At 51.8% G+C, this 27,847-nt stretch overlaps 2 protein-coding genes across 7 annotated transcripts in view; one reads left to right on the top strand and one right to left on the bottom strand.

The window, feature by feature from the left end:
* Positions 1-18,209, top strand: part of VWA2 (von Willebrand factor A domain containing 2) — a 32,653-nt gene extending 14,444 nt beyond the window's left edge. For all 3 annotated transcript variants that reach the window (XM_037496788.2, XM_037496787.1, XM_037496785.1), the window contains exons 5-14: positions 1,059-1,168; positions 6,465-6,656; positions 7,930-8,063; positions 8,665-8,797; positions 11,584-11,639; positions 12,975-13,082; positions 14,782-15,354; positions 16,198-16,749; positions 17,383-17,508; positions 17,947-18,209. In XM_037496788.2, the coding sequence (XP_037352685.1) occupies positions 1,059-1,168; positions 6,465-6,656; positions 7,930-8,063; positions 8,665-8,797; positions 11,584-11,639; positions 12,975-13,082; positions 14,782-15,354; positions 16,198-16,749; positions 17,383-17,508; positions 17,947-18,050 (2,088 nt within the window). In that variant the 3' untranslated portion in view covers positions 18,051-18,209. The remainder of the gene's footprint in view (positions 1-1,058; positions 1,169-6,464; positions 6,657-7,929; positions 8,064-8,664; positions 8,798-11,583; positions 11,640-12,974; positions 13,083-14,781; positions 15,355-16,197; positions 16,750-17,382; positions 17,509-17,946) is intronic.
* A 1,853-nt stretch (positions 18,210-20,062) lies between these two features.
* The window catches only part of AFAP1L2 (actin filament associated protein 1 like 2), an 87,816-nt gene continuing 80,031 nt past the window's right edge, over positions 20,063-27,847 (bottom strand). For 2 of the 4 annotated variants that reach the window (XM_037497326.2, XM_037497328.2), the window contains 8 exons: positions 25,914-26,059; positions 25,172-25,283; positions 24,447-24,674; positions 24,187-24,358; positions 23,779-23,934; positions 22,149-22,342; positions 21,917-22,033; positions 20,065-21,227 (listed from right to left, as the gene is read on the bottom strand). In XM_037497326.2, the coding sequence (XP_037353223.1) occupies positions 21,201-21,227; positions 21,917-22,033; positions 22,149-22,342; positions 23,779-23,934; positions 24,187-24,358; positions 24,447-24,674; positions 25,172-25,283; positions 25,914-26,059 (1,152 nt within the window). In that variant the 3' untranslated portion in view covers positions 20,065-21,200. Of the gene's footprint in view, positions 21,228-21,916; positions 22,034-22,148; positions 22,343-23,778; positions 23,935-24,186; positions 24,359-24,446; positions 24,675-25,171; positions 25,284-25,913; positions 26,060-27,847 lie in introns of all 4 variants that reach the window. The other 2 variants (XM_037497330.2, XM_037497329.2) reach the window with 2 other exon arrangements.

Here is a 27,847-nt window from a genome sequence, read left to right as displayed (position 1 = left end):
TAGGGTGACCCTGTACCCTGGCTGCATCATGCCTGGTCATACGTCACATTCAAAAAGTGGCAGCCAGACTCCCCTAGGCAAGGACTTGAGTATGATAAGGAAGGTCTGGGTCATAGGGTGTTCTCCTTGGATCTGACTCACTCTGGCTTCAAGTGGGTACATTTGTAGGGCGTTGCTGTGATAGAAAAGGACCTCTATCTGTAGAGAATGCTTCCTTGGTCTTGGGGTCTTTGACTTTTTCATCTGTCTGCTCACTGGTTACAGCGACCGTGGTCAGCTTTGTGACACCCACCCTGACCCTGCTGGGCCAGGAGTCTAATGGCGCCCTGATAAGACGGAAGCACAAGGCCCAGTGGCCGGCTCCCTTTCTTACGAGGCCCGGGCTGCATGTGTATCTTCTCCACATTTTCGTTTCTCCAGCGGCCATGTGGGGATTAGGTGAAATGAGGTGTGAGATTGCTTAAAACTGCCTGCACCTGAGAGGCATTTGGCAAAGACAAGCAAAGACCCCGCCCCAAGGATGCCCAGGCTCAGCTGAGGTGGGGGGTGATGTCAGAGTGTGGGCCAAGAAGATAAACTTGGCGGTTGCCCATGAGCAGTACAGGCTGACTGTTTCCTTCCAGCCTCCCCTGGCCTCTGAAATCTTCTTTCAGGGAGACTGGGGAAATCGGTTCTGGTTCGCTCCTGTCCTGTCTTTCCTCTTGAGGGTGTTTTGTTGTTGTTTTTTTTTTTTTAAGATTGTCAGTTGTGGTTTTTTAAAAAGATTTATTTATACAAGAATTGGAGTATAGTCAGGGGCGCGGGAGGGTGAGAAGATTCACTAGAGATAGAGTGGGGAACAGAACAGGCAGATGGATGGAAGACACTGCTGAGGGAAGCAGCCAGTGGGGCAGGAGAGGTCTGCCATGCCATGGGGGTTTCTCCCTGGCCAGCCAGGAATCGAACCCGTGCTGCAGAGGCTGTGGACCACTTCACAGTGGTGCGCTCAACCTGCTGCACCACTAGGGAGGCCCTGACTTGACCACACTCAGCCCTGGGCCCGCTCTCTCCTGCTGCAGGTCCGAGTGGGCGCATTCCAGTTCAGTTCCACCCCTCGTCTGGAGTTTGCTCTGGATTCGTCTTCAACCCAGCAGGAAGTGAAGACAAAAATCAAGAGGATGATTTTCAAGTACGTGCAGCAGAAACTGCCATGGTTCGGATTAGCTGGCTGTTCTTAAATTCGTTCCCTTGAAGCAGGTCATTGGCCCCAGTAAGGCTGTGGGCTGCTCTAGGACCCCAGCTGCATCGGTGGGTGATGAGACATCCCTTCTCCAGGCTGCCCCTTGTTAGAACATGAACATGTCTTTGGGGAATGCGAATTCAAGCTTTAAAGAAAGCTAAAGACTTGCTGGGGCCAATGACCTGTCCCAGTTCCCTGGGGCAATAGCTGCTAAAGGTCCAGACAGGTTGAGAACGTGGGGTGGTAGAAAGAACAGGGGGTCCTCCCAGTTCTGTACCTGGTGTCTAGTAGCTGGGACCATTTACCACACTTCTTGAGGCCTCCTTTCTGTCTTCTAAAAAGGTAAGTGCCCCCTTTTTGGAGAATGCTTTCTGTTTTTTGAAAATGCTTTAAAAATGATGATTAGCTTTTTATGTGCTCGTACATACATATACCCTATAAAGCATGTATGTAGTGGGGGTCATAGCACTGCAAATCAGCAGATGTGCGGATACACATATATATGGGTATAGACATGTGTTTTGGTTTAGATATTTTATATGTGTATTATATGTGTATGTCTAGATGGATAGGTTTTAAACACAAAAGATGATTCACTTGCTGCTGTAACCTCTGAACCCCTCCGGTCTTTGCTGCCCCTGGTTCTAGTGTCCACAGCTGTCTCCCTTAATTGATGGGAAAACCCTGAGTTTGGAGGTCCCTTTGCCACTCTCAGGCCTCCATAGGCCCACCAGTACTTTAAAGAAGCCCAAGTCTCCCCACAGCGCATAGCAGGAGCTTCAGGGGCCCCAGGGACTTCTGCTCAGCTTTTTATCCCAACTCTTTCCTCTGCCTATGGGTGCCCTGGGAAGAAGGAGGAGCAAGTCAAATACACAAAGGTACAAAGGGAATAAGCACATTAATGTTACACACACTCTCTCTCTCTCTCTATATATATATAGATATAGATATAGATATAGATATAGATATATATAGATACATACACATATATATAGACACATATATGGCACACACGCACACACATGCACACACCTTTCCTTATTCCCTAGGAGTCTCCCGACCAAGAATGGTTTCCTTTTAGAGAAGTCACAGCTGTGAGTCCATCTTTGTCTTAGGCTCAGACACACAGAGCAGCAGGCATCAATATGAGCTCTTTGGCCAGAAGATCTGGCTGGAAGTGCCTGAGAAGTGTGCTGAAGAGGCAGGAACCCACACCCTCCTGGGTATGCTGAATCACTCTGTGGGCAGTGATACTTAGTGTCTGCACTTTAAAAAGTTCTCTCCCCACTGCCTCCCTGTCCTGTGACTATTAGACACACTATTTTATAAAAGCTTTATTGAGAGAAAACTTACATATCATAAAGTTCACACATTTAACATGTACTAGTTAGTGGTTTTGAGTATATTTTCAGAGTTAGTCATTACTATAATCTTTTTTTAGACATTTCATGATCCCCCCAAATCTTTTAAATAGATATTTCTCCAAAGAAGATACACAAATTAAAAAAAGATATACAAATGGGGGACATCCCTGGTGGCGCTGGTGGTTGAGCGCAATGCTGTGAAGCTGTCTGCAGCCTCTACAGTGCCGGTTCAATCCCCACCAGCTTCGGAGCAACCCACATGGCAAGCAGACCTCTCCTGTCTCGCCCGCTGCTCCCCTCAGCAGTGTATTTCTTCAGTCTTCCTGTTCTGTTCCCCACTCTGTCTCTGGTGAATCCTCTCACCCTCCTGCTCATCTGGCCTGTACCCCGGCTCTTGTATAAATAATAAAAAAAAAAGATATACAAGCATGGTCTCAGTGCTAGTCCAGTAACACCCCACCCCACCCAGCTGTCCTCTCCCGCCTCTACCCACCTCCCTCTCCTTCCCTCCCAGCCCCTAAATAAGTTGTTGACTCTCTTCAGCTGTGTTGAAAATTATAACTGAGGGTTTGAGAGCGTTATTCATGACATGACACCAGAGATACATCAAGAATGTGGCAGACGAGGCCAGGCATGGTGGGGGGGTAGGTAGAGAAAGAAGCCTTTTCATGTGTCTAAACAAGATCAGCTCTTCTTTGGGGGCTGTGTGACTAGCAGTTGTGTATCCTAGGACAACTCTAGTTGACAACAAACAAGGCAAGGAGGCAGTGACTGATTTTTGGCCACCGTTGTAGGGTCACCAAGGACACTAACCGTTAAAATGCTATTATTAATCAGGGCAGCAGAACATGGGCCAAGTGGGCGTGATGGCCGCCCCCAGGCCTTTTCACCCTTCTTTGTAGTGAATGCTGGGCTGATTAAGACATCTCTATCCAAAGCCCAGAACATTCGCCTCTCCAAACCAAGGTGATGGCCTAAAAGGGTGCTGTTTAATTGAAGTAACATCGCATTATAACATTATGTAAGTTCAGGTGTGCACCACTGAGACTCACTCTGGGTCCACTACATTAAGTTCCCCATGGAAAGTCTAATTCCATGCTTCACCATTCAGTGGTCCCCTAACGGGGTGTTTGGTGATGCTGGAACACCACCCTGACAGCTAAATTACTGCTGCCTTGCAATAAGAAGTTTAAAAAATATTAGCAAAACTTCCAATTTTATACCCCATGATAACGTAAAATCAGATGAAGTGTGATAGTATTTGACTCTCAAATTTTCCAGCCAGCTGGCTCTGCAGACTCGCGCGGTCACTTCATTAATCTCACTGTAACAGTCCTCTTAGATCTCGGCAATTGGATTTTTTGGACCCCATCTATGCTTTATCAGAGTTTTCCTATTTATAGATGTCTATAGCAGTAGCTCTCCCCACTTTACCTTAGCACAAAGCCTTTTATAGACTTTGCTGGTGTCCTTCAAACCACTGTGACATTTAAAAATGACTTTGGAATAGCTATAATTACAATGCATTTTGTTCACTCTTTTTTCCACTTAATATTATTTCGCCTAAGGTTGCATTAAATATTTTTGTGGTGATCCCTCTTAATGGTTTTCTAATAAGCCAGTGAACTGAGGCATCACAATGTATTTAAACATTCCCTTGAAAGGACACATTTAGGTTGACCCCAGGATTTTTGCCTCTTGCTTTAAAAAGAAAAAACCTGTAATCAACAGCTGGCTTCCTGCAGTGAATTTTCTTGTTTTTCAAAGTCTGGTCCACCTTCTACCTGCATCAGAACCTCTGGGATCCAGCGGGAGGGAGCCCTGATTTAAAATGCAGCTTTTCAGGCCCAGGCACACCTGCGAGGGGTTTGGACTCTGAGAAGGGGATCAGTTTACATTAAGTCTCCTGGAGGATTTTGTCTGTTTTGGATCCGAACTGTGTTTATTGGGATGGTTTCCCGTTCATCTTGATTCAGGATGCTTTTGCTGCTGCTTCTGTGAGAAGGAGCCTCCTCCTGTGAGCCTCACTGTTCCTCCTGGAGGCTGGCAGAGGATGGTGGAGCTGCCAACACAGTGCCACCATGTTTGCGTAGCTAATGACAGCAACAGCGGTGATTTTATAGCCTCCTGCTCATTTCACACCCATGAAATAGGACCTGGTGCTTTGCTGCTTGTGTTTCCTCCAGTCCTCTTCTGGGGAGGGATGGAGATCTTTTTCCAGAGGCATATTCCTGTGCGGAGGTTGCCACCACCAGAGGTGCTGAGGGGTTTTCACACTCACTGGAATTTGAGACTGATCCAACAGATAGACATCTTGGAATAGTAAATAGTAGTTACGATGGCTGTTCCCTGAGCAGGGATGTCCCATCTAGTAATTAATATTAGGTAATATTATTATTATTACTGCAGTTGTAAGGATGGCATTCAGGAACAGGGAGGTAGAGCAAACCAGGAAGAGATGTCTGGGCAGGAAGACCCATGTGAGATTAATAGGGAGACACATTCTTATTGTTTTTTTGTTGTTGTGGGTTTTTTTTTTAGATTTATTTATTTATTTATTTACACAAGCACTGGGTACAGTCAGAAGTACAGGAGGGTGAGAGAATTCACCAGAGCCAGAGTGGGGAGCAGAACAGGCAGATTGACGAAATACACTGCTGAGGGGAGCAGTGGGCGGCACGAGAGGTCTGCGCGCCATGTGGGACCCTCGCCTGGAGGCCAGGGATTGAACTGGCGCTGCAGAGGCTGCGGGCAGCTTTGCAACCCAGTGCTCAACCGCTGCGCCACCGGGGAGGTCCCACATTCTTATTGTTAAAGTAAAACACACACACACGTGTGTGCACACACACACACATACACACCCCACCACCACCCCCAGCCTCTTGGTGGATGTGTTCACTCTACAGGCATGACTAGTGTCTTCCAGGAAGGCTGGGTCATAGGTAGACATTGCCTTAATTTGTACTCGGCGCTGGCTGGGTGTGAGTGTGCCCACCCCAGCTCTCGCGTGAGCAGTCAGTGTTTCTGAACCGTGATCTTGCGGGGCTTTCTCTCTGTGGGGTTCACATTGCAGTCATTCCATCGGCCTCCACGCTGTAGCTCACATTTGTCTGTGTAACCGGTTGCCCACTGAAAGGTTTGCCTAAAACCCTTGTCATGAGTCATTGTTCCCTGCCTGCTGGCACCCAGCAGCCCTCCTCCCTCTGAGGCGGCCTGTGTAAGCCTCCCGACTCCCGACGGAGTGGAGATAGTGTGCTGGGATTCTGAGCTTGGTCCATGACCCATCTGACCGGGCTGTGAGAGAACCGTCCGCCTACCGGTTAGAGGGCCGTTAGCATCCTGTCAAGAGGGGACCCCGTGACCTGCCCTGATCTGAAAGCGGCCCCATAGTTTGGCCTCCCTGCACCCAACCCTGAACTTGGAAGTGGACCAGAAAGGCCTGATCACAGACGTGAGCCTCATCAGGCCCTCACAGCAGAGCCCTGTGCTTCACTCTCCCGGAGCCTCAGTGAGCTCAGTTGTCTGCTTTCCCGCCCCAGGGAGGCGCTGAGTCATAACAAGGAGGGAATGATATATAGGAAGGGGGTGAGCATTGCGTGATGAGAGTCGTCAGCCAGAGGCATCACTGGGGGGGAGAAAGCAAAACATGTGCGCGCACACGCACATGCGCACACACACAAAATGACATCATGACATGAGGTGCCTTAAGAGACATGCAGGTGCCTCTTAAGTCCACAGGAAACCCTCATCTCATTGTCTGGGAGCAGAGGTGGGAGGCGTGGCTCACGCTGGAGTCGCCAGGGAGCTCTGCAGGGGCAACGTGCCTGTCCCAGCTTCCTCTCTGCATCACTGATGCTCTTTTCCTTTGTGGGTGTGTGCAGAGGAGGACGCACAGAGACAGGCCTGGCTCTGAAGCAGCTGCAGAAAGGGTTCCCCGGGGGCAGAAATGCCTCCGTGCCCCAGATCCTCGTCATCGTCACTGACGGGAGGTCCCAAGGGCAGGTGGCACTGCCAGCCAAGCAGCTGAAGGAAAGAGGTGTCACCGTGTTTGCTGTGGGGGTCCGCTTTCCCAGGTAAGAACTCGGGGCAGCCCTCTGTGTCTGCTGGGAGGAGGAGAGGGGAGCTGGGAAACCCACCTGGGCCTCCTGGGGCCATCATTTCTTCATTTTCTTCTTTATTGCTGGAGCCCAGGAAGATCCAAGTTTTTGGAAGCATGAGAGTTTGCATTATATTTAATTGGTTATAAATGCCAGAAACTCAATTCAAGTTTAGGAATGAAGTTTGTGGGTTCATCTAATTCCACCAGGTGGGTGAGGGGCCCTTCAGGGTGAGTAGAGGTCAGGATCTGCAGGGAGTCCCCTTGCTGGTGTCTTTCTTGCAGCCTGGCTCTTGGCAAGCTGGAGCTGTGACTGCAGCAGCACCCAGGTCACCTCTTCCCAGCTCCAGCTGGAGGGATAAGACTCCTGTCCCTGTTTTGAGCTGAGTCATCCCAGAAATGAGTCTGATTAATCTGAACCATTGCCCTTCTCATGAGGGCAGAGGGTGGGGTCTGGCTGGTTGCCCCCCCCCAATAGCTACATTTCTCTAAATGCTGGAACATGCCTCCTAAGAAAAAAGGGGTACGCAGGTCCTCAGTGTTCCCAACCCCAAAGCTGGAGGTGACATCTGTGGGCCCCTACTTGTGGGCATTAAGTGAAATGACTCTGGTCTGGGCATCGTACCTAGAAACTTCTTTATAAATCTAGTATATTTATTGTCTCAATAAATACAGGTTGTTTCCCTAAAGCCACACACTATTCTAGGTTCTTGGGAGAGAGAAACAGCCACACATGGAGCTCAAGCCTGCCCTCAGGGAGATTCCATTCTAGGAGAGGAACTAGAAAATCAACAAGGGAATGAATAAGTAACAGAATCACAGCTGGAAAGACAATGTAGGGTGAGAGGTTACAGAGTGATAGGGAATAGAGAGGATCACTCTTTGAGATAGGGAGGTCTGTCGTGGCTTCTTTGAGGAGCTGATTTTCAAGCAGATGAATAAGTGAAGAACCAACTTTTTGGAAATCAGAGAAAGGAGCAGGTAAGGCAAGCAGATGGCAGGTGCAAAGTCCCTGAGGCTATAGGATGTTCTAGGAACATCACAACAGCCAGGGAGTGGTTGCAGTCTGCCTATGGCTCACTTAGACCTTTCCTGCATCCTAGATAGATGATGTTGCAACCTGGTGGCTTCTGATCATTGGGGTGGTGGAGCCATCCATAGGAGGCCATACCCAAGAGATGGGGGGGGCAGAAGGAGGGTGGCATGAGGCAATGAGCCATTGTAACTTCCCCGCTGGGACCCGGGGGCAGGTGGGAGGAGCTGCAGATGCTGGCCAGCGAGCCCTGGGAGCAGCATGTGCTCATGGCTGAGCAGGTGGAGGATGCTGCCAATGGCTTCTTCAGTGCTCTTGCCAACTCTGCCCTCTGCACCACCGCCAGCCCAGGTAAGACCTTGGGACTTGGGAGGAGGGACCTTTCCCATGTGGAAGCGGGTGTGGGAATGGACGGTTTCCTGAGGTCAGGACTCAGGAGTCTCCCCAGGGAGGGAGGAGAGAGGATTGGAGGCAAGCAGCCTCCGCCCTGGGTTTGCTCTGCACTGCTCTGCCTCCCTGGGTCAGGCCCTGTGAGTGGCTCAACTGGGAGGGCTGAACTGGTCTGGGGGTGTGGAGGGGCTCAGGACTTGGGACCCAGGTCTAAGGGCCCTGCTCAGGAAGAAGCACCAAGCCAGCTCCTCCACCTTGGTGTGCCCAGGGAGGCTTCAGCTTGGGGTGAGATCCTCAGTCCTCTTTGTCAGGGGTCCACCCATGAGCCAGGGTGATGTTCAGTGCTAACACATGCATGTGTGCACAGGACAAGGGGGTGGTGGGGGAGGGCAGGGCCTGTGCAGAGGGCCCATGTGGCTGGCTGCCCTGCAGGGGCCAAAGCAGACACCTCCTGGTGTGGTCAGCCTTGAGCAGGGCAGGAGGGAGCGGGGCTGAGGGCGGCGGCACCATGGTGGGGGAAAGCGCCTTAACCCCATCTTTGTTGGTCGTGCTGTGGACACAGCCTGCAGGGTCCAGCCTCACCCCTGTGAGCGCAAGACGCTAGAGACCATCAGGGAACATGCTGGCCACGCCCTGTGCTGGAGAGGATCCCGGGGGACCTACGCTGTGCTGACCACACTCTGCCCCTTCTCCAGGTTTGTCTGGAGTCAGAGCCTGGGTGGGGAAGAGGCCCTCAAGGCTGAGTGCTCATAAGCTGCAAAGAACAACTATTAGAGACCTTAGCCAGGGACCAGGGAGGCCTGGGAGGCCCAGCGATCTGGGAGGGTGAGTCACATCGATATACTGTCCAGCGCTGCAGGGGAGCAGAGGTGGCAGGAAAGAGACCACAGCTGGAAGACGAGGAAGAGAGCCAGGCGCTAGCATTGTGGGGCAGCCACGTGCTCGAGACAGTGGTCTGATCGTGAGTTCCTTTCATAACATTGACAATTTCCACATCTACAGGGGCTTTTGAGGCAAGAGGCCTCAAATCCTTTAGTGAATTCCAACTGCAGTGGCTCTGGCAGCCTCAGGCAGTTAAGGTCACCCGCTGCCCAGCTGGCAGCCACTCCCTCAAGACCCTGGGACCATCCCTCGGTGCTCTATCCAAAGCACCTCCTGTCCAGTGCCTCTGCTCAGCAACTGATGCTCCACTCTCGCTCCTTTCTGGATGCCTGGGTGGCATTTCACGAGCTGCGTCTTGGCCCCTTGGCCTGCCCTGACAGTGAGATCAGAGCAGAAGCACAGCAATGACATGGGCTGGCCAAGGAGCCATGAGGGTCGTGCTGGGCTGCCACAGGGTCAAAGGCCAGCTTGGCATCAAGGGTGTGCCCCCGCATAGGTTAGAGGAATGGGGCTTTGTACTATGTCAGAGGCCCCTGGGGGTTCTCTCCAGAACCTGAGCTTTCAAGTATGGAGGTAATTCTCTGTTCCCCAGGGAACAGTCCTAAGTGCCCAGGCAGTTGCTGCCCCCAAGAAGCTGGTGGAATCGAGATGCCATTGGACAGGAAGCCCAAGTGCCAGGAGGGGCCTGTCCTCCCTGGGGTGTCCTAGAGAAGGGCCTGTTGGAGCAATCATGAGAAGTTACCTGGGAACGGGGTAGCAGGGGTGGAGGAGGCTTTGAGAGCTGGAAGCCCCAGGAGAGGCCGGTGGGTTCCACTCTGTGGCTTTGCTGAGACTGCAGGCCAGCTGCTGAACGTTGTTGCATCAGTGTCAGGCTGCACAGCTCGCCCGCCCACTGCCTGTTTCTACAGCCACACGGGACTTGAGTGTAGTAGCTGCCTCCACCCTCCCTGGGCTGTCAAGTTAACACACCCTAGTCTTAACTCTGAGAACTAGGTCTGTGTCGATTCCCTCATTCTAGAGACACTCCCTGAGGGTCGCCTGTGCTCTGGGCACGGACCCAGATGCTGGGGCATCAGCAGGAACTTGTTAGTGCGGGGCGGGGGCAGCAGTGAGCACAGTGAATGCCTACAGCGAACCACCGGGTGGCGATAGTGCGGTAGAGAAGAAGAATGCAGGGCGGGCAGAACGGGGTGGGTGGCAGTTGGGGTGCGGCTGCAGTGGCAGAAAGGCCTTGCAGGGAATGGGGATCTGAGTCCAGATCTGAAGGAGGTGCTGGACGAGCCCAGTTCAGATCCAGGCCAACCCTTGGCCGGTGTCTGTGCCAGCAGGCAGGCCTGGGTGGGGAAGGGTGGGACCTGAGGAACTTTCTGGGCGAGGATTTGTGGTTTTATGAGGTCACTCAGAGTCAAATGGAGAGGTGGAAGATTTCTCTAATGACCTGGCAGTTTGGCAAACTTTGGATTTTAGCGACTCCTTGAGTTCTTAATTGACTTGGCTTTTATCCCAAGTGGATGTTTTTGCCCCTGACAAGACCCTGCCCTAGAGTGAGCCCCGTTAGCCTGCTCCCGGGATAGGCAGCCCCAGCCCCATAGGGCGGGAAGAAGTGCTCTTTGGAAAACTTGAGAACTTTTTTTGCAAGGCCCCAAGTGGGGAATCCTTAGGTGAGGCCATCCCTGGAGCTGCTGTCCCCTAGGGGAGGGTACTCTGCCCATGAGGAGGGGTGGGAGCTGCCCTTGCTGCAGCAGCACCCCAAGACCTGGAAAGCTCAAGATGAGGCCCAGAAAGGGGGTTGGCATTGGATGGGGGCATCTGGATCCAGCTTTGCTCCGTTCTAGTAACCATGTGGCTTTGGGCAACACCATTCAGCCCTCTGAGCCATGTCCCTTCTGGAAGAGGGAGATAACTTCAGGGAGCGGTGGATTTGAGGGGATGGTGGAGACACCTGGCGCGCAGAAGCCACCAGGAGCAGAGGCGCCGTGCTCTCCCAGGATGTCAGTGCTCGGCAGGCCTCTGAGGTCATGGAGAGTGATTTGTGCCTCCTCTTGAGCTGCGAAGCCTCTTAATGGATGCTTGTGTGTCCAACTGGGGTGAAAAGAAGGGGGGCTAGTATGGGGGGAGGCTTGATGCCCTCGCCACTCAGTCTCCTTTCTCTCCTTCGAGGCTCCAAGTTGTTTAAAATTACAGATGGGCGCTCTTTAGAAAAGAGAACTGAGGGCCAGAGAAGGAAAGTGACTGCGGGATCACACAGCCTGAGTCTAGTCGCTCAGTGCCCAGCAGCACCCCCAAGCACTGCCCACGCCCACTGCATTGCTGCCCCCAGAGACTCACTCGTAATAGAAAGCCGTCCCCACCATGCAGACATGACACATGTCGCTGACTTCTGACAGGACGGCCAACTTACCTTATCTTTTCATTGGCTCTGGGTAGTCTGAAGCAATCCCTAGTGTGTGTGCACATGAAAGCTGGGAGAGAGTCAAGAAAAAACAGCTGGCATTTTCCTGGTCCACTTCTGTACTGGAATCTTATTTCAGCTTTTAGTATTTTAAATACACTTCCTGGTAAACCTTTGATCTCTACCATTTGTTTCCTTGGATTGTAGCTGGAAGAAAGTTTTCTTAACCCACCCTGCCACTTGCTACAGGACAACCTGCCCAGGTACAGTTGGCCTTGTGACCGCCCTGGCTCTTCCTGGGTTGTGGGATTAGGCTGGTTTCTAAAGGGCCTGGCACTCCTGGGGTGGGTACACCTCTAGGGCAAAGGGTGGTCAGGCCGTGCTCCTCCCTCACTTGCCCAGTGGATTGTTTTTACTGAGAATGGAGAGATGGTTTGGATCAGCAGCCTTAGCAGCGCCTCTTGCATTGATGAGAGGATGTGTGCTTGGAGCACCAGCCCTGCAGATGGAAAGCCTCGCATCCAGTGTAGAACTCAGGGCTGGATACCTGAGCCTCATTTTCCTTCACAAAGTAGGGTGATGTTTGCCTCAGGTCTGGAACCCCCATTTTCCTGCTCCGTGGGATCGGCAGCATCATATGTGGCATCCTCCTGAAGATTCAGTGGATAATACTGTACATGGAAGGGCTTCACCAGCTACAAAGTCCCAAGCAAACGTGAAGCATCATTCAGCCCAGTTCCCCAGGGGGCCCTCGGTACCCCTCACCTAGGCCTCTGGTGCATTCCTCTGGCCTGGGAGCATTGAAATCACACTCGAGTGTTGGTGTCAGTCCTGTGGATTTGCTACTACTGGTGGGATAAAGAGCCCTGAGCAGAGCAGGTGGCTTTATCTATACACAGAGTGGCCCTCCTAGCCAGAGCTGGGGTGAGGGGGCCTCTTGGCAGCCTGTTTTAAAACCCCAACTTTGCTGGCTTCTGCAGCACAGGAGAAACTGAAAGCGGACATGTTTCTGCCCAGGCATTAAGCCTGGGGACTTACAGTTTTGGAAACAGCGTGATCTAGCCTACAGAGTGGTCGACTTAAACCCAGAAACGCATTTCCTCACAGCTCTGGAGGCCACAAGCCAAGACATGACGTCAGCAGGACTGGTTTCCTCCGTAGCCTCTGTCCTGAACTTGCTGGTGGCTGCCTCTCCATGACCTGTCACCACAGCCCTCTCGCCTGTGGCCTCAGCGAAACTTAGAAGGCCCTGTCTCCAAATACAGCCACTTTCTAAGCTATTGGGGGTAGGACTTCTAATGGGAATTTGGGGTGCACACCGTTCAGCCCATCACATGTGTGTTCCCAGTGCCAAGCCAGGAGCCATGTCCCTCTGACGCCTCTGGGTGAGCCTGTGGTTCACACAGGCCTGACCACGCACTACCACCACCAACAGCCCCTCCTCTGGCGGGTGCTTTCTGCTTGCTTTCTCTCATACAGGTGTAGTACCCAGTTTCCTGGTGGTGAAGGAAGGGACTGGCCCTGTGGGACAGGGTGTCCTGCCAGCCTCACACCTTTGGGCTGATGTACCCGACTGTTGACGGGCCTCTCTCTGCTAGGTCCTTGTGACTCACAGCCTTGCCAGAATGGAGGCACATGTGTTCCAGAAGGACTGGACAGTTACCACTGTCTCTGCCCACCAGCCTTCGGAGGGGAGGCCAACTGCGGTATGTAAGCTGGGAGTGCCACCACCGGCTGTTGGGGAGCAGGAGCCGAGGCTCCCCTTCTCACCTCTGCCCTTCTAGCTACAAGGTAGAAACTGGCCCTTGAGTTTTAGAGCTGCCTACTTTGCAAGAACACCCCTAATGTGGCATCTCTTGTGGTCTAGTTGTGAATGTTCCCTGCACATGTGACTAAGGCGGTGAGGCCCTGGCTAGGACAGTGGCCCCTGGCTGTAGAGTGACCACTGCTTAATACTGCACCATGGCAGAGCCCAGCTGCAGGGGGCAGCCAGCTCTGGGTCCTGGTTCAGGACAGAGTCTCTTCTCGCCTCTTCCATGGAGAGGAGAAAAGAGTCTTAATACTGTTTGCTTTTGAAGATAAGAAATAAAGATTTTTTTTTAAGTAGGAGGAAAGACCAAACTGAATGATGCATGTACAGACCGTTTATGTTGCTGTAAATTTTAGACTAAATGGGACAGGCTGAGGGTTTCTATCCTGAGCTAAGGAATAGGATAGGGAGGGATCCGGAGGAGAGAAGGGATAACTTGAAATGATGATTCCAATTGGCTTTAGCTCCTGGGGTTATTGGGAGCTTGAAATAAGATTATGTATGTAAAGTACTTAGCTCAGTGCTGAAAAGGTAATAGGGGCTTGTTTAATAACTTTTTAAAAAGTATAGTGCTCTGGGGCCTCCCCGGTGGCGCAGCAGTTGAGCGCTGGGTTGCGAAGCTCCCCGCGGCCTCTGCAGCGCTGGTTCAATCCCCGGCTGCTCCCCGGCCACCGGAGGAGGGTCCCGCATGGTGCGCAGACCTCTCCTGCCGCCCGCTGCTCCCCTCAGCAGTGTACTTCAGTCCTTCTGCCTGCTCTGCTCCCCGCTCTGGCTCTGGTGAATTCTCTCACCCTCCTGCGCTTCTGACTGTACCCAGTGCTTGTATAAACAAACAAACAAACAAATAAATAACATGCCTCTATAAAAAAAAAAAAGTATAGTGCTCTGTCCACTGGGGTGTATGTAGAAGAAATCAAGCTTGACTCCCTGCCTCACAAGCTACATGAAAATCGATTCCAGGTGAATGTAAAAGGCAGAGCAGTGAAGCTTCTGGAAGTAAATGGTGTTTTGCCAAACAGGACATGAGAAGCACTAATCATAAGAAAAAAGAAGATAGATTTCATGGGGAGTTTTTTTACATTTATTTATGCATATAAGTACTGGGGTGTAGACCAGAGGTGCAGGGGTGGGTGAGAGGATTCACCAGAGACAGAGTAGGGAGCAGAACAGGAGGATCTAGTGAAATACACTGCTGAGGGGAGCAGCAGGCAAGACCGGAGAGGTCTGCTGCGCCACGTGGGTCAGCTCCCTGGCCGGGGATTGAACTTGTGCTGCAGTAGCTGGTGATAGCTTGATAGTGCTGAGACTTAATCCCTTGAGCCAATAGGGAGGCCCCAGATTTCATGTTTTTTACTGAGAAGAGGTTGGATGGAGACCCTAAGTGAGAGCAGGGAGGGAGCACGCCATGGCCAGCTCTGTCTGATTGTCCGCTCTGCTCACTAAATCCCTGAAGCCTCAGTTTCCCGGGCCTATCTCCCTTCTGGGGAGGTTTCTTCTGGGGAGGTTTCTCCTGGCCCCCGTCGTGGCTGGGTGTCCCAGGTGGTACCTGCATGCTCCAGGTAGCCACAGGGTGACCACTGCTGTGATTCTGGCAGCCCCGAAGCTGAGCCTGGAATGCAGAATCGACGTCCTTTTCCTGCTGGCCAGCTCGGCAGGCACGACTCTGGAGGGCTTCCTGCGGGCCAAGGCCTTCGTGAAGCGTTTCGTGCAGGCCACGCTGAGCGAGGACTCTCGGGCCCGCGTGGGTGTGGCTCGGTACAGCCGGGAGCTGGTCGTAGCAGTGCCCGTGGGTGAGTACCGGGATGTGCCAGACCTGGTCAGGAGCCTCGATGGCCTTCCCTACAGCGGCGGCCCCACCCTGACGGGCAGCGCCTTACAGCAGGCAGCGGAGCGAGGCTTCGGGAGCGCCACCAGGACAGGCGAGGACCGTCCACGCAGAGTGGTGGTCCTGCTCACCGAGTCACGCTCCCAGGATGAAGTGGCTGGCCCGGCGCATCATGCGAGGGCCCGAGAGCTGCTTCTGTTGGCTGTGGGCAGCGAGGCCGTGCGGGCAGAGCTGGAGGAGGTCACGGGCAGCCCAAAGCACGTGATGGCCTACACTGGCCCACAGGACCTGTTCAACAAAATCCCAGAGCTGCAGAGGAAGCTGTGCAGCCGACTGCGGCCAGGTGAGCTCCCCTGCCTGTACCAGCTGTGGACTAGCCTGCCATGGCCAGGGCAGTGGGCAGGCCTGCAGTGGGCAGGCCTGTCCTCCCCACCCAAGGCCTGCACTAGGGGCTGGAACCACGTGCCACGTAACTTCAGTGTAGTAGTCAATAAAATGAGACTAATTGTAGCACGTCCCCAAGGGCATTTGTGAGGCTTAAAACATGTACACTGTACAGAGTATGTACTCAGAAAATCATGGGTGTTGCTGTTAGTTGCGTTACTAATTCTTGTTAACAAGGAGCTCTGAGGGTACAGCATGCTCTAGAAAAGGTGCTTTCCAGCATCTTTTTGGCAGTCCACAGAAAGATGCATTCCCAGTACATGCATGCATGTGTGCACACACTCACACGTGTGGAACATTTTATGAAAAACTTTTTTTTGCACCTGGGATGCATTCTGACTGCATTGTGACGTGTGCAACCATAAAATTGATCTCATGACCCACCACTGGAGGGTGCTTGGGAGAACACTGCCCCTGGGATTAGCCATTCCCATGGGTGGGCAGGTGCCTGGCCTGTGGCCCGAGATGGCCTGGCATAGCTGAAGGGTCCCCATTTCTTCTCCATGGAGGTGGGAGGTGGGTATCATATCTGATGGGAATTCATGTCCATCCCAGCAGGGAGGCCAGGGGTGTGGTCAGCTGAGCATTTGTATGTCCTGTCAGTATTCTAGGGGCGGGGGAGTACTGGAGCTACAGCGGACAGACAGCAGATGAGCAGCTGTGGGCTCTTCCTAACCCAGAGTAGCCCCCACTTTGCTGTCTGGAGCTGCCCCCCCAAGGCCCACCCTCTTTGCTCCCACAGGCTGCAGGACACAGTCGCTGGACCTGGTCTTCATGTTGGACGCGTCGGCCTCAGTGGGCCCCGAAAACTTTGCACAGATGCAGAGCTTTGTGAGAAGCTGTGCCCTCCAGTTTGACGTGAACCCTGACGTGATGCAGATCGGCCTGGTGGTGTACGGCAGCCTGGTCCAGACGGCCTTCGGGCTGGACGCCCACCTGACCCGTGCAGCGGTGCTGCGGGCCATGAGCCAGGCCCCCTACCTGGGCGGGGCGGGCTCGGTGGGCACAGCCTTGCTGCACATCCACGACAAGGTGATGACTGTCCAGAGGGGTGCCCGGCCTGGGGTCCCCAAGGCCGTGGTGGTGCTCACAGGGGGGACAGGTGTGGAGGATGCAGCTGGCCCTGCCCAGAAGCTGAGGAACAACGGTGTCTCTCTCTTGGTGGTGGGTGTGGGGCCTGTCCTGAGGGGGGAGCTGCGGAGGCTTGCAGGCCCCCAAGATGCCCTGATCCACGTGGCTGCCTACGAGGACCTGCGGTTCCACCAGGACGCGCTCATCGAGTGGCTGTGTGCAGGTGCGTGGGGAATCCACACCCCCAGGGCTGCCTCCAGGGACCAGTGCCCGGGCCTCACATACATCAGGACAAGGACAGCAGCTCCTCCCAGCTGCTGGGGGTGCTTTCTACATGCCGGGTTCTGTGCCGACCCCCGCATGCATGGGAAACGCTGCAGGGCACACACTGTCTCCATTTGACATCCAGGGTGCAGAGAATATCAGGCACACAAATTTAAGAATTATGTGCTTTGTTTGAACAGACGCCACTGTTAGGACGCCCATAGATCCCCAAGGGTCTGAGGACCCCAGGTTGACACTGACCTGGCTTGTGGAGGTCAGAGCTAGGAGCAGACACAGCCAGGCCAGTCTGACTCCCCGGCTCTTGCTGGTGACCTTTCTGCCTCTTAAAAGCATGTGGCTGTAATAACGTTAAATAGAGTACATCTAAGACTCCTCATACACCTTGGAGATCTGGGTGGAAGTTGGGTCCCCTTAACCTGCCCAAACCGTCTGAAGCAGCAGCCGTGTGCTGACCTACTGCCCGAGGGCCCAAGGAAGCCCTGCTCGTGGCTTCCCATCTGGCTGGGCTTCCTTGGAGGAGGCTCTTGAGGCTGGCTGTGGCGGGGCCTGGTGGACACATTCTCCCTCGTAGAAGCCAAGCGGCCGGTGAGCCTCTGCAAGCCCAGCCCGTGCATGAACCAGGGCGCCTGCATCCTGCAGATGGGGAGCTACCGCTGCGAGTGCCGGGCGGGCTGGGAGGGCCCGCACTGTGAGAACCGTAAGTGGGGCTCTCGCTCGGCTCGCGTTAGCGGGGGTGGTATTTGGAGCCTATCCAGCCATGACCCTGGAGTGAAGCAGGTTCTAGGCCTGTGAGTGTTTCTATTTGTTCAGTGAATGGCGATCAGCGAGGGTGAGGAGAGGGGGACCTGTCGAGGGAGGGAGGGAGTACACCGAGCCTGTAGCACAGTGCTGGGCAGCATTACAGGCCCACCTGCAGTCCTGTTCACAGTCTTAAAATTGGAACAGCCGGCCACCAGACAACAGCTCCGACGCAGTTGGGTTTGCCCGCCCCACGGCAGAGGTGGACTTCCAGGGAGCAGGTCTGCAGGCTCTTCAGCGTGAGCTGTGGAGTCAGTGAGCCTGAAGGCCCCGTCCTGCTGGTGGGCTGCCAAGGGCACTTGCCCCTTCTAATCCTCAGAGTTCTCTTCTTTCCCAGGGTCCTTGAGAGGAGATGCCCCCAAGGTACATGGCTCCCACCAAGAGCCTGCAGATGGACAGCCACACCCCTCCCGGCATCTGCAGAGGCCACCTGGGCACTGAAGGGCCACTGCCCTCTGCCCGGTGTCTGCTTCCAGCTGGGTCCAGAGCCAGCCCACCCACTTCCCTCACCAGCGCTGCTCGGGGCACAGCAGCAGCTGACCTCACCCAGTAATGATGTTGAAAAACGCTTGTAAGTAAATATCTACTCCTGTACCTGGCTGTGCGCTACTGACTTGATGTCTCTCCACCTTCCTCCTGGGAGCGGCGAAGGGGCTAGAACCTTGTGTTGGCCACTTTGTGCACGACGTGTGCTGAAGAGCCTCGTTGGGATGGTAACGCTGCCATGGCATAATGTGGACAAGTGGGGACTCAGATGTCCCGGATGTATTTGTTCTTAGTGTGAAATGGGCTTGAGCAGCTGGTGATGTGTGTGGGGGAGACTTGGAAAGGGCCCAGGCAGGAATGTTAACCAGCTGGTTTGCATACCCAGCCCCAGTCTCTGGGGACCTGGGAAGCTGGCCTGGGTCCTGGGTAACATTCCTCCTAGAGGGGCTTCCTTTTAAGTTGACTTAGGAGGGCCTACTTGGGAAGGTTTCTCGAGTGCTTTTTTTAATCTCCTCCTCATGTGGCAAGAGGAGTAGAATCTTAAAGTCAACAAATGAAGAATAAAGAACTTAGAGGGCTTTGCTGGTTTTAAGCACAGATGTAGCTGATGCTGTGTAGGGTTTTGCTTTTTACATAAAGCTTTTAAAGGGGTATTTCAAGAAATGTTGGCTATCTGTTTAACAGGAGTGCTTGTGTATGTGTGGCAAAGAGGTTTATTTGGAATCTTTTCTGGCAAACTAGGTCCTTACTCCCCACCTGCAGTTCTTAGGAATCAATTCGCCGCCGCGGTTTGTGCTGTTTCCAATTGGGATTTTCATTAGAACGTTTGTAGAATTTTGACCTAAATCCAGACTTTATCATTGCTTTTAATATAAAGAATGGGTTATATGCAAACCTTTAAATTTATTTTGATTTAAATACCAGTTTTAAGAACTGCAGGACTTCTAGGGGAAGTACTTGAAGAGGTTATCACTATGTGGTGTTCGATATTAAAAATATAAAGTCCATGTAAAAAAAATCACTATCATGTGCAAGGGCTATTTCTGAAATTCCTGTTGTGACACTAGCTGTGGCAGAGGCGACATTACCCCCCCCCCCAGCAGGAGGCAATAGGTGATGTGGGAGAACCTATATTAATTCATTATCTCTAATAGCAGTTTAATCATTTTATAACACACGATCTTGGGACATCCATTTCAGCAAATTGAATTGCTGGAACATTAAGGGGAAAAACTGTTTTTACCTTGAAACTGTATTTACCTTTTCTAGTCAAAGTGCTGCCAAATCAGCCATGCCTTTTTTTTTTAAACATAGAAGAATTATCTTCTCCTTTAAAAATTCAAACATCCCAGGTAGGTCATGAATCTTTCATTTTCTGTTTCTGATTCCAGATGACTTGCTGAATACTCTAGATTCTGTTGGCTTTTCTAGAAAGATTTTCAAATTAAGTTTTATACTGCTTTTTCGGTAACAGCTTGCAGTTGGCTCTAGACTTGTACTTTTTCATCATTATTTTATGGGGAGTACTCTAAGTTTTGTGGCATAATTTCCCATTTCCTTCGAGGCGTTGCTATGATAAATTATCGTATACTAGTATGTTTTCAGTTGTTGAACATCCTGGGACAAATGCTATCCAGTCATGATTCCTGAATCTAATTTGCCCATTTTTTGGAAACTGCATGTTCTGTAGAGCACTTTGTCATTTAAAAATTCTGTTTTTGCCTAGGCAACCTTTCAAGTATCAGTATGTATTTTTCTTCACTTACAAATAAGAGCAGTTTATATAAATATTTCCTATGTATTTGATACACTGTTAACTATACTATTAATTTAAGAAACCTTAACTCAAGTAGCACAGGCAAGGCTGACATTCTTTTGCTAAAATGTCACCCTGTAGTTCTATCAGTTTTACTGCATGTCAGTGGTAAATAATCAAGATGTTGCTTCCCCCATGTATTTATGAAATACAAGGAAAACCCAAAATACAATTAACATTTTATTAAAAAATTAACTCACCATCAGGGGTTTATGACAAAGGAAATAAATGCCCTGGGATTAGACAATAAGAAAAAAATCTTTAGTTCTCAGACCCAGTGTGAAGGAATGCTGAGAACCCCCAGAGATAGGGGCAGAGATAGTAGATGAAATGTTTCAACCTGTGTTAAAAAACAATGCCATTAGAAGACAGGGGCAGAAGAAACCAAATTTGACCATTTTTGCTTAGAAGGGACGGACCTAGACATTAAGCACGAGTTAAAAAAAAACAAACAGGGAATAAGAGCATTATATTAAATTGCTCTTTCCTTAAAAATGGTCTGGCCATAGGGCTGGATCTGTAAACATCATGCTCTCCCCCCCCACCCTACCCCGCCCCAGGTAAGATACAAAGTCAGTTAAATCTCAAGATACTTTAAACTGTCCTAAATTACATGATTTTAAACACTTTAATATAATGTAACAACATCACTTAAAATTTTATTAAACAGTTGATTCACGCCTGCTTTCGGCTAAAAAAGTCCTTAACTTAGTGCCACTGCTTGGTCCCAAATATTTTCCTATGACCACTTTTCAAAACTTGTCATTGATGGCTTCACACAGGTGCCAGCAATGCTGTTGATGACCGTGGAAGAGGAGTTGGTCCTCCAAACCTTGGGGAAAATTAAACTCGAAGGCTGAGTCGTAGACAAGAGATGAGTCAGGATTTTTAGTTCTCCTTGGCCACTAAAGCCTTGTGGCCAGTGGACTAGGGCCCTGCTATTGTTTTTTTTCCTCCAAAGTCTCAGCATCACAAGCTTGATAAAGCAATTGACAAAAACTTCAAAGATGAAAAACAACAGCCCTAAGTACTGCAACGTCTTGTTTGCATTCAATAGATTTAGGTCTCCAAAGCAGCCTGCTTTTTTTGTTGTATCATTTCCTTTGGCTCTGAAAAGGACAGAGCCTCCTCTTAGCTGAAGGGCTTTATTCACTGTCCCCCAGTCATTGCTTTTTCCTCCAGACAGACTTACCCTCTCACAAAGTTGCTGCTTTAACCAAGACGTTAATGAAGCAGGATTGTCACCGACATCCATATCCCCAGGAAAGTCTTTAGGTGAAGCTTGTTTCCTAACTTCCTCCTTTCTTCTCCCATTCCTAGGGTATCATTTCAAATGCCAATACCCCCCCAAAAGAAGAAAGTTAGTTGTCTTCAATGGCAACTGCTATATACTTAGAAAAATGTAAGGAAAAAATATGCATAGAAGCAATTGTTTCAGCCCTGTGTGCTCCAGGGAGGAGCACATTGATCCCATAGCCCAGGTCGTTGCTGGCAGGCTTTCAGCCAGCCAGCGCCAAATCTCTCCAGCAGGTGAGCAGAGTTTGCCAAAAACAAAGGCAGCTCTGGGCACTTAATCATGTACAGTAAAGATTTTCAGGGAAAGCATTTACCAAAGACGCCTGAAAGATTTTTCTCTTTGCATTTAATCCTCGGGGGGTTGGGGGAAGGCTGAGTAACAGCATCATTCTCTCATAATACTCACCACCAGGCTGGGGGGATTTAGGCTAACCCGTCACCTGTCGGCTTGAATGGCAGAAGGCCTTCAGATCACTGACTTTATTTATAATCTACCCAGTTATGTTAGTCTCTGAACTATAGTTTTCTCCCTGGACTCTACAGATAATCGAGAGGTGGGTAGTTGAAGGATTCTTATGTAGCATCACTAGGAACACCTGAACCAAGCGCAGTTCTGGTTGGTCAGTGCTAGATGGAGCCCCTGTCCCGCAGACATGGACAGCTCTGCTGTCCATGGTGGCACTGGAGGAAGCTGGCAGTGATGACTTACCTTGGCTTTCTGCAGGACGGTGCCTTTGCCAGTGACCATGACCGAAAGAGGCCTGTTCTTAAGGGCTGTTGCGGAGTTGACTGGCGTAGAGTCGGGGGCAGGGGTGGCAGCTTTGGGCTGTTGGTGACGGGAGAGAGCGAGGCCTGAGCAGATGAAATGTGACCCACTCCCCCAACCCAGATGCAGGAGGTCCTGCAGGCTGCCCCAAGAAACTGTGGCTCCCGGCACTCACGCGGGGGCTTGCGGTCTCCAGGTGGGTGGTGTCCACTGTGGTGCCCAGGGTCACCGGCCCAGCCTCTGCCTTCTTCAGGTTGTCCTTCACCTCCACAATGTTGAGCTCAAGGTCCACACGCTTGCTCTCCTCCACCCGGCACTCCTCATCAATTTCTTTCAGCTTCTGTTCCAGGCCGGCCAGGATGCCCTTGTCTGCAGAAAGAACTAAGCCAGCTTCAGGGAAAGGTTTCAGCCAAGGTCAGGATATTCTGTTGCGTAAGGGCCCTGGCAGAACAGGCCCCAGAGTTGGGATGTCCCTCTGGGCGCAGGGGCAGCTCTGAAGCCCAGTCCTTTGTTAGCATGGTGCACAGGCTGGGGGAAGGCTCGAGTCCCTTCTGGTACATTCTTAGAGGCGCTCAGTTATTTTGCCATCTGCTATTGTAACAGCAACCCTAGAGGTTACAAGAATGACCCGAGAGGATGGAGGGGCTATTTCATCTGCCCCCAAAGTCCTCTCAAGCCTTTGTGCTTTCCGGGGTTCTCAGGTTGGTACTGTGGCACCAAGAATGACTCGTGGGGGCCCGTCCTAGTTGCTCACTGCTAGGGACTTGTCTCGAGTGCAAGTCATCAGCCGCCATGATAACTAGCCATAATAATCAGCAGCAGCCCCAGCGGCCACACTCAGAAACAAAGCATGTTTGTGATGGTTTACGATTAGCATTTGTGACTTACCAGCCTAGAATACGCAGGGCTTATTTGCCAGGAGAATAAACTACAGTTGAGCCTTGACCAGTATGGGGGAGGGGACTAGAGGTGCAAATCCCTTCCCAGATGAAAACCTGCATAACTTTTGGTTTCCCCACACTCATCAGCAGCCCAGCCCTGAGGTCTGCAGGGTGGAAAGGAGCTTCTGTCTCGTTACCTCTGCACAGCGCCCAGGGCTCCAAGCCAGTGGGACACATTTATAAAGACAGAAAGCAGGTGAGAGGTCGCCGAGGATAGGAAGGCTGGGAGGCTCTGTTAATGGGTCTGGCCTTGCTTTGGGAGTGATGAATATGTCCTAAAATCAGATAGAACTCTGAATATGCCATAAGTAAGCGTTGTAAATGGGTCAAAATATCATCTGAATTACAGCGCAACAAAATTGCAATTTTTTAAAGCCCTCATAGGGTTCTTAGGAGTCAGCTGGGTTTGTCCCCAAATCTGCTTATGCCAGCTGTGCTGTTGGGCAACTGGAATAGTGAATGAGCACGGAGAGGTGCCCTGGAGAAGGCAGTGCTTTGGGGAAGACTTGTAAGAGGCAAGTTGCCAGGGAACAGCTGATGGATGTGTGAGGATGATTTGGAAAAGAACCCAGAACCCAGAATTCTTTGCAAGCATCTTAGGATGCTGCATCACAGGCGTGGCAACTGCAAGAACATGAACAGTGACACAGGCTCAGTCCTGGCCAAGAGGTGGACCGGGGAGTGCCCATTAGTTATTTTGAGTGAAAATAAATGTCTAAATGTAGAAATCTGAGATTTCCAGCGACCTCTGTTTCGGTTAAGTGTCTCTGCATAGATAGGAGGGAGAGGAGCATCTACCTCTGAGGCTGAAAGGGGAGTTGAAAGCCAAGTGCACAGGTCGTGTCTTTGCCTGAAAGGACCCACCTGTACATCTTGACAGAGTCTCCTTCAGCTCCCGCTTCTCTTTCCGAAGCTGGGCCAGGTGCCCCCGGATTTCTTCCTTCTGCTTCTCGAGCCGCTCCTTCTCCTCGGTGTACCGCTTCACCTCAGCCTCTGTCCGATTCTTGCCAAGTTTGATCTCTACAGGGAGGAGGGAACCCCAAGGTCAGCTGGGCTGGACTAGGAGAGAGTCTCCCTCCCACTGAGTGGCTTGGACAGAACCCAGGGCTCTGGCAGTGGAGCAGGCCTGGCCAGCCTGGCAGTGACAGCAAACGAGCCCTTCTGTGCTGTGTGATCTTGGGCAAGTCCCTTGACTTGCCTGTTCCTTCATCTGAAAGCCAGGAATGGGACTAACATCTCTAAATGGTTGCAACTCTTGTCTAGCGCTGGTACCTGCAGAGGTGGTCTTCAACCTGTCTTTCACGGGTGAGCTGGGCCCGACTGGGGTGACAGCTACAGCATCAGGGCAGCTTGGTGAGAAGGAGATTTTCTGTTGTTCAGTCTGGATTTTGACTGCTGTGATTCGCAGGGAAGGCTCCCCAGGCTCGGGACTCAGCCCCTGCATCTGTTTTGGGAGAAAGCAAACATGCCTCAGCACAGCCCCTGGGAAGGCAGGGCTGGCTCACCTGGGGGACGACCTGTACCTGCTGTACCTGTAACTCGGGAGTCTCTGAAGACTTCACAAGAGCCTCATCTAAGCTAGGGCGGAAGAGGACATCAGCTGGGAGTTCCAGGAGAGGCAGCGTAGGGGAGGAGGCTCGGGCCTGGGCACCAACTGGGCTGTGCAGGAAGGACTTAACAGGTGTGAGGTCCAGGTACAATCGGTCGGCCTCGTTCTCAGCACCTGTTACAGGAGCGGCTTCCTCGGGGGGTTCCACCTGCTGAGGAAAGTTGGGTACTTTCCCCACTGCCTCCCACCCCGGCCCTGCCTCATGCTGGTGGGGCCTTCCTCCTAGGGAAGCTCCTATTGAGCAAGGAGGCTGGGATCAAGGCCTAGTTGCGGGACACCCTTTCCTGCATCTTACCGCATCTGTAAAGAAAACTGTAGTATATAAAGTGGTCAGGGTTAAATGAGCGCGTCCACGCCAGCCCTCAGCACAGAGGGTTCAGTGCCAGTGACAAACCTGCTGCCGTGGGTGTCACAGCTCCTGATCCCGGCACCGTGGCCCACAAGGCAGGCACCAGATGTTCTGTCTTTGACAAGGCCCCGGCCAGGTGGAAGCACAGCCCAGGTACAGAAGACGAGCTGCCACACCTAAATCTTTGCCCTGTGGGTGACCTGGAGCCCATGTGTGTGGTGATCTGACCCTCTCTATGGGGGCCGGGCATGACAGAAGGCGGCCTGGGTGACCCAGGCCACTCCCCGCAGCATCCTTACCACTGCTGTCAGCTCAGCCATCTCCACGTCGTCATACAGCAGCTCCTCGTGGGCCTGGCTGGGCAAGCCATCGATGTACATGTTCTGCTCCGAGAACTTTCTCTGCATCAGCCTGGAGACAGTGTGAGAGAGGGGTCAGCACAGGGCGGGGAGGGCCTCGGGCTGTGCAGACACCAAGCAGTGTGATCCTCACAAAACCAGCCCCATCCTGTTGGTGTGTCTCCTGCTCTGCCGGCGCCTTTCCTCTAGAACTCTCGGTTCCCAACTTCTCTCCCAGGAATACAAATTCCCTTGCCCTCCCTCATGGGATCCTTTTGCCATCTTCTTGCCCTGATTCCTCCCTTTGCGGATCTCCTTCCGATGACAAATGCCTTTCTCACACCATCTTCGCTGGACACTTGGGGTAAGACACCCGCCCTGCTTTACACATAAACCAGCTCCATCTTGGGTGGGGCCAGCGCCCCCCCCCCCGCCCCCAGCGCCACTTTCCCCTGCATGTTTCAGAATTGCTGGGGTCCATGTGAAGGATGCAGGCAAAAGGGGGTGGCCAGAAAGGGCGGGGACTCTGGCACAGGATCTGGAGCACATCTGAACAGAGCCACAGAGGCCATGTGAGCTGGCTTCCAGCAGCGGCCCTGGGCCTTCTGCTGAGGAGTAGGCTGGGGCCACAGAGTCTTAGCCAAGTTCTCAGCCTCAGCCTGGGGGCCGGAAGCTGGAATGGGAGGGTGTCCATAGTACTCACAGGAGAGAGTTTTTTGCCGCACTGACAATACAGGAAACCCTGTCCGCATCCACGTAGTCGTAGGTGAAGTCTTCCGGGTCTGTCTTGGAGCCCGACTCGGACAGCAGTAGGCCGAGCCAGTGGCCCATCTCCTCGGAAGACTTGGCCTGGAAGGAAGACAGGGAGGCTCTGAGCAGGTCTGGAGGATGCCTTCTCCCCAGTGGCACCCCCTGAGATGCCCACGTGGGCACTGCTTCTGAGAGTACCCCGGCCATGCTCCCTCATTTTACTGGCACCTACCACTCCCCACCCAGGATGCGGATACTTCCTGCTACCGGAAAATAAATTCCCTTCTGGGGCCCCACAGTGATAGTATGGACACCACATACTACAGTGATAGCATGGACACTTGTCCCACGTGATTATATGCAGGTATTTCCAGAAGGCTAAAATGGACCAGTGGAAATTGCTTCAGATCGGCACCTCTAATTTATGAACTATCATATCATTTTATCACCCTGGTCTAGTCCGTACATGGCCAACCACTTGGATTCTAGCAGAAATAACAGCATTCAAATTTTTCTCGCTTGCTTCAATAAAGCCAAGCTGTCTTAAACACCCACACCAGGGCAGCTAGCTGTGATCATGAACTAATTCCCACTGAACTTGGTGCCTGACATTTTTCCAGGCCAACCAAATGCATTCTAATTGTGTATACTGGCTTTTTTCTACTAAAATGCCAACATGATTTCTTCCCTCTATTACGAGAAACACAGAATCCTATATATGCTACAAGTTCACTTTCATCAGGAAAAGCATCACACAGCACAGCTCGACCCCTGGTGCTACGCTCCCCAACCAGGGGGGCTGCTCCGTGCCCAATCTGGCTTCCAGCGGTTTCCTTTGCACCCTTTATTCTCAGCATAGCTTTTCATGAACACCCTCTATTGCCGGCCACCTCATCTCTGCCCTGGGTGACCGTCACAGCCAATCTCGTTTCAGCACCCCACCTCCGGCAGCTGGAGAAACACCCTGAAATTCAATATGACCCCCTTATTTAGGTTTTCTAAATTCCTGCTACAAGTGAGACCATCCGGTATTTTTTTTTTTTTTCTTTCTGGCTTATTTCGCTGAGCATGATCCCTAAATAAGGGACCAGGAAAAAGACTAACTACAATAAAGAAAAAATCAAAATCAACAAGCAACTATAAACCAGAGACACTATGGGGGAGGGAGGGGGGATGGGAGAGAGGAAGGATTAGGCTCAAAATAAGGGGGGTGCAATTGTATGGGGAATATAACCAAAGTGAAAATGCATACATTGTGCAAAGATGAAAAATGATGTAAGAATTATATAAAATATTTAAAAAAATTTCAATCTAACCCCTTCAGGGGTGCCATACTCAGGATCACTCCCCCCACCTCTACCTGCACCTGCTCCACCACTATGACACCTATTGGGTAATTAATTGAATAACATCTAACTCTCACACCAGAACATAAGCTCCAAGCGGACAGGGAGCTAGGGACAGACAAATACAGGCTTGTCCCTGGGAAGCAAGTGGGCTATGGATTTTCAGCCAGCAGAGGGCAGTCTTGCAGCAGAATTTGGATGTAGCCCCCTGGCTGGAGGGTGGAGAGATGAACAGAGAGGGTGTGCGCCTGGGTATTCACAGAGCTCTGACCGCCCTCCCAGCAGGGACACACATGATGTCACTTCTTGTTTTTGTAAATGTAGCATGACATCAAGCAGGAGAAACATCACTGCATTACAAACGTAATTCTTGAGATAAGCCCTAATGCCCGTTGTTATGTGCCGGACCACATCTGGTGACACACGAAGGAAATCAGCCCCACTCAGAGTCCACGGGTTTCTCCCCCAGCTCAGAGGTTATAAATACTCCTCCAGTCCTAAGACAGGAAGCAGCTCATTGTCCCGCTCCTATAACTCAACC

Source organism: Talpa occidentalis, unplaced genomic scaffold (assembly GCF_014898055.3).
Source record: "Talpa occidentalis isolate TD23 unplaced genomic scaffold, MPIMG_talOcc4v2.1 talOcc4.8, whole genome shotgun sequence".
In the NCBI taxonomy this organism is placed as follows: Eukaryota; Metazoa; Chordata; class Mammalia; order Eulipotyphla; family Talpidae; genus Talpa; species Talpa occidentalis.
This window is presented reverse-complemented; position numbering and strand designations above follow the sequence as displayed.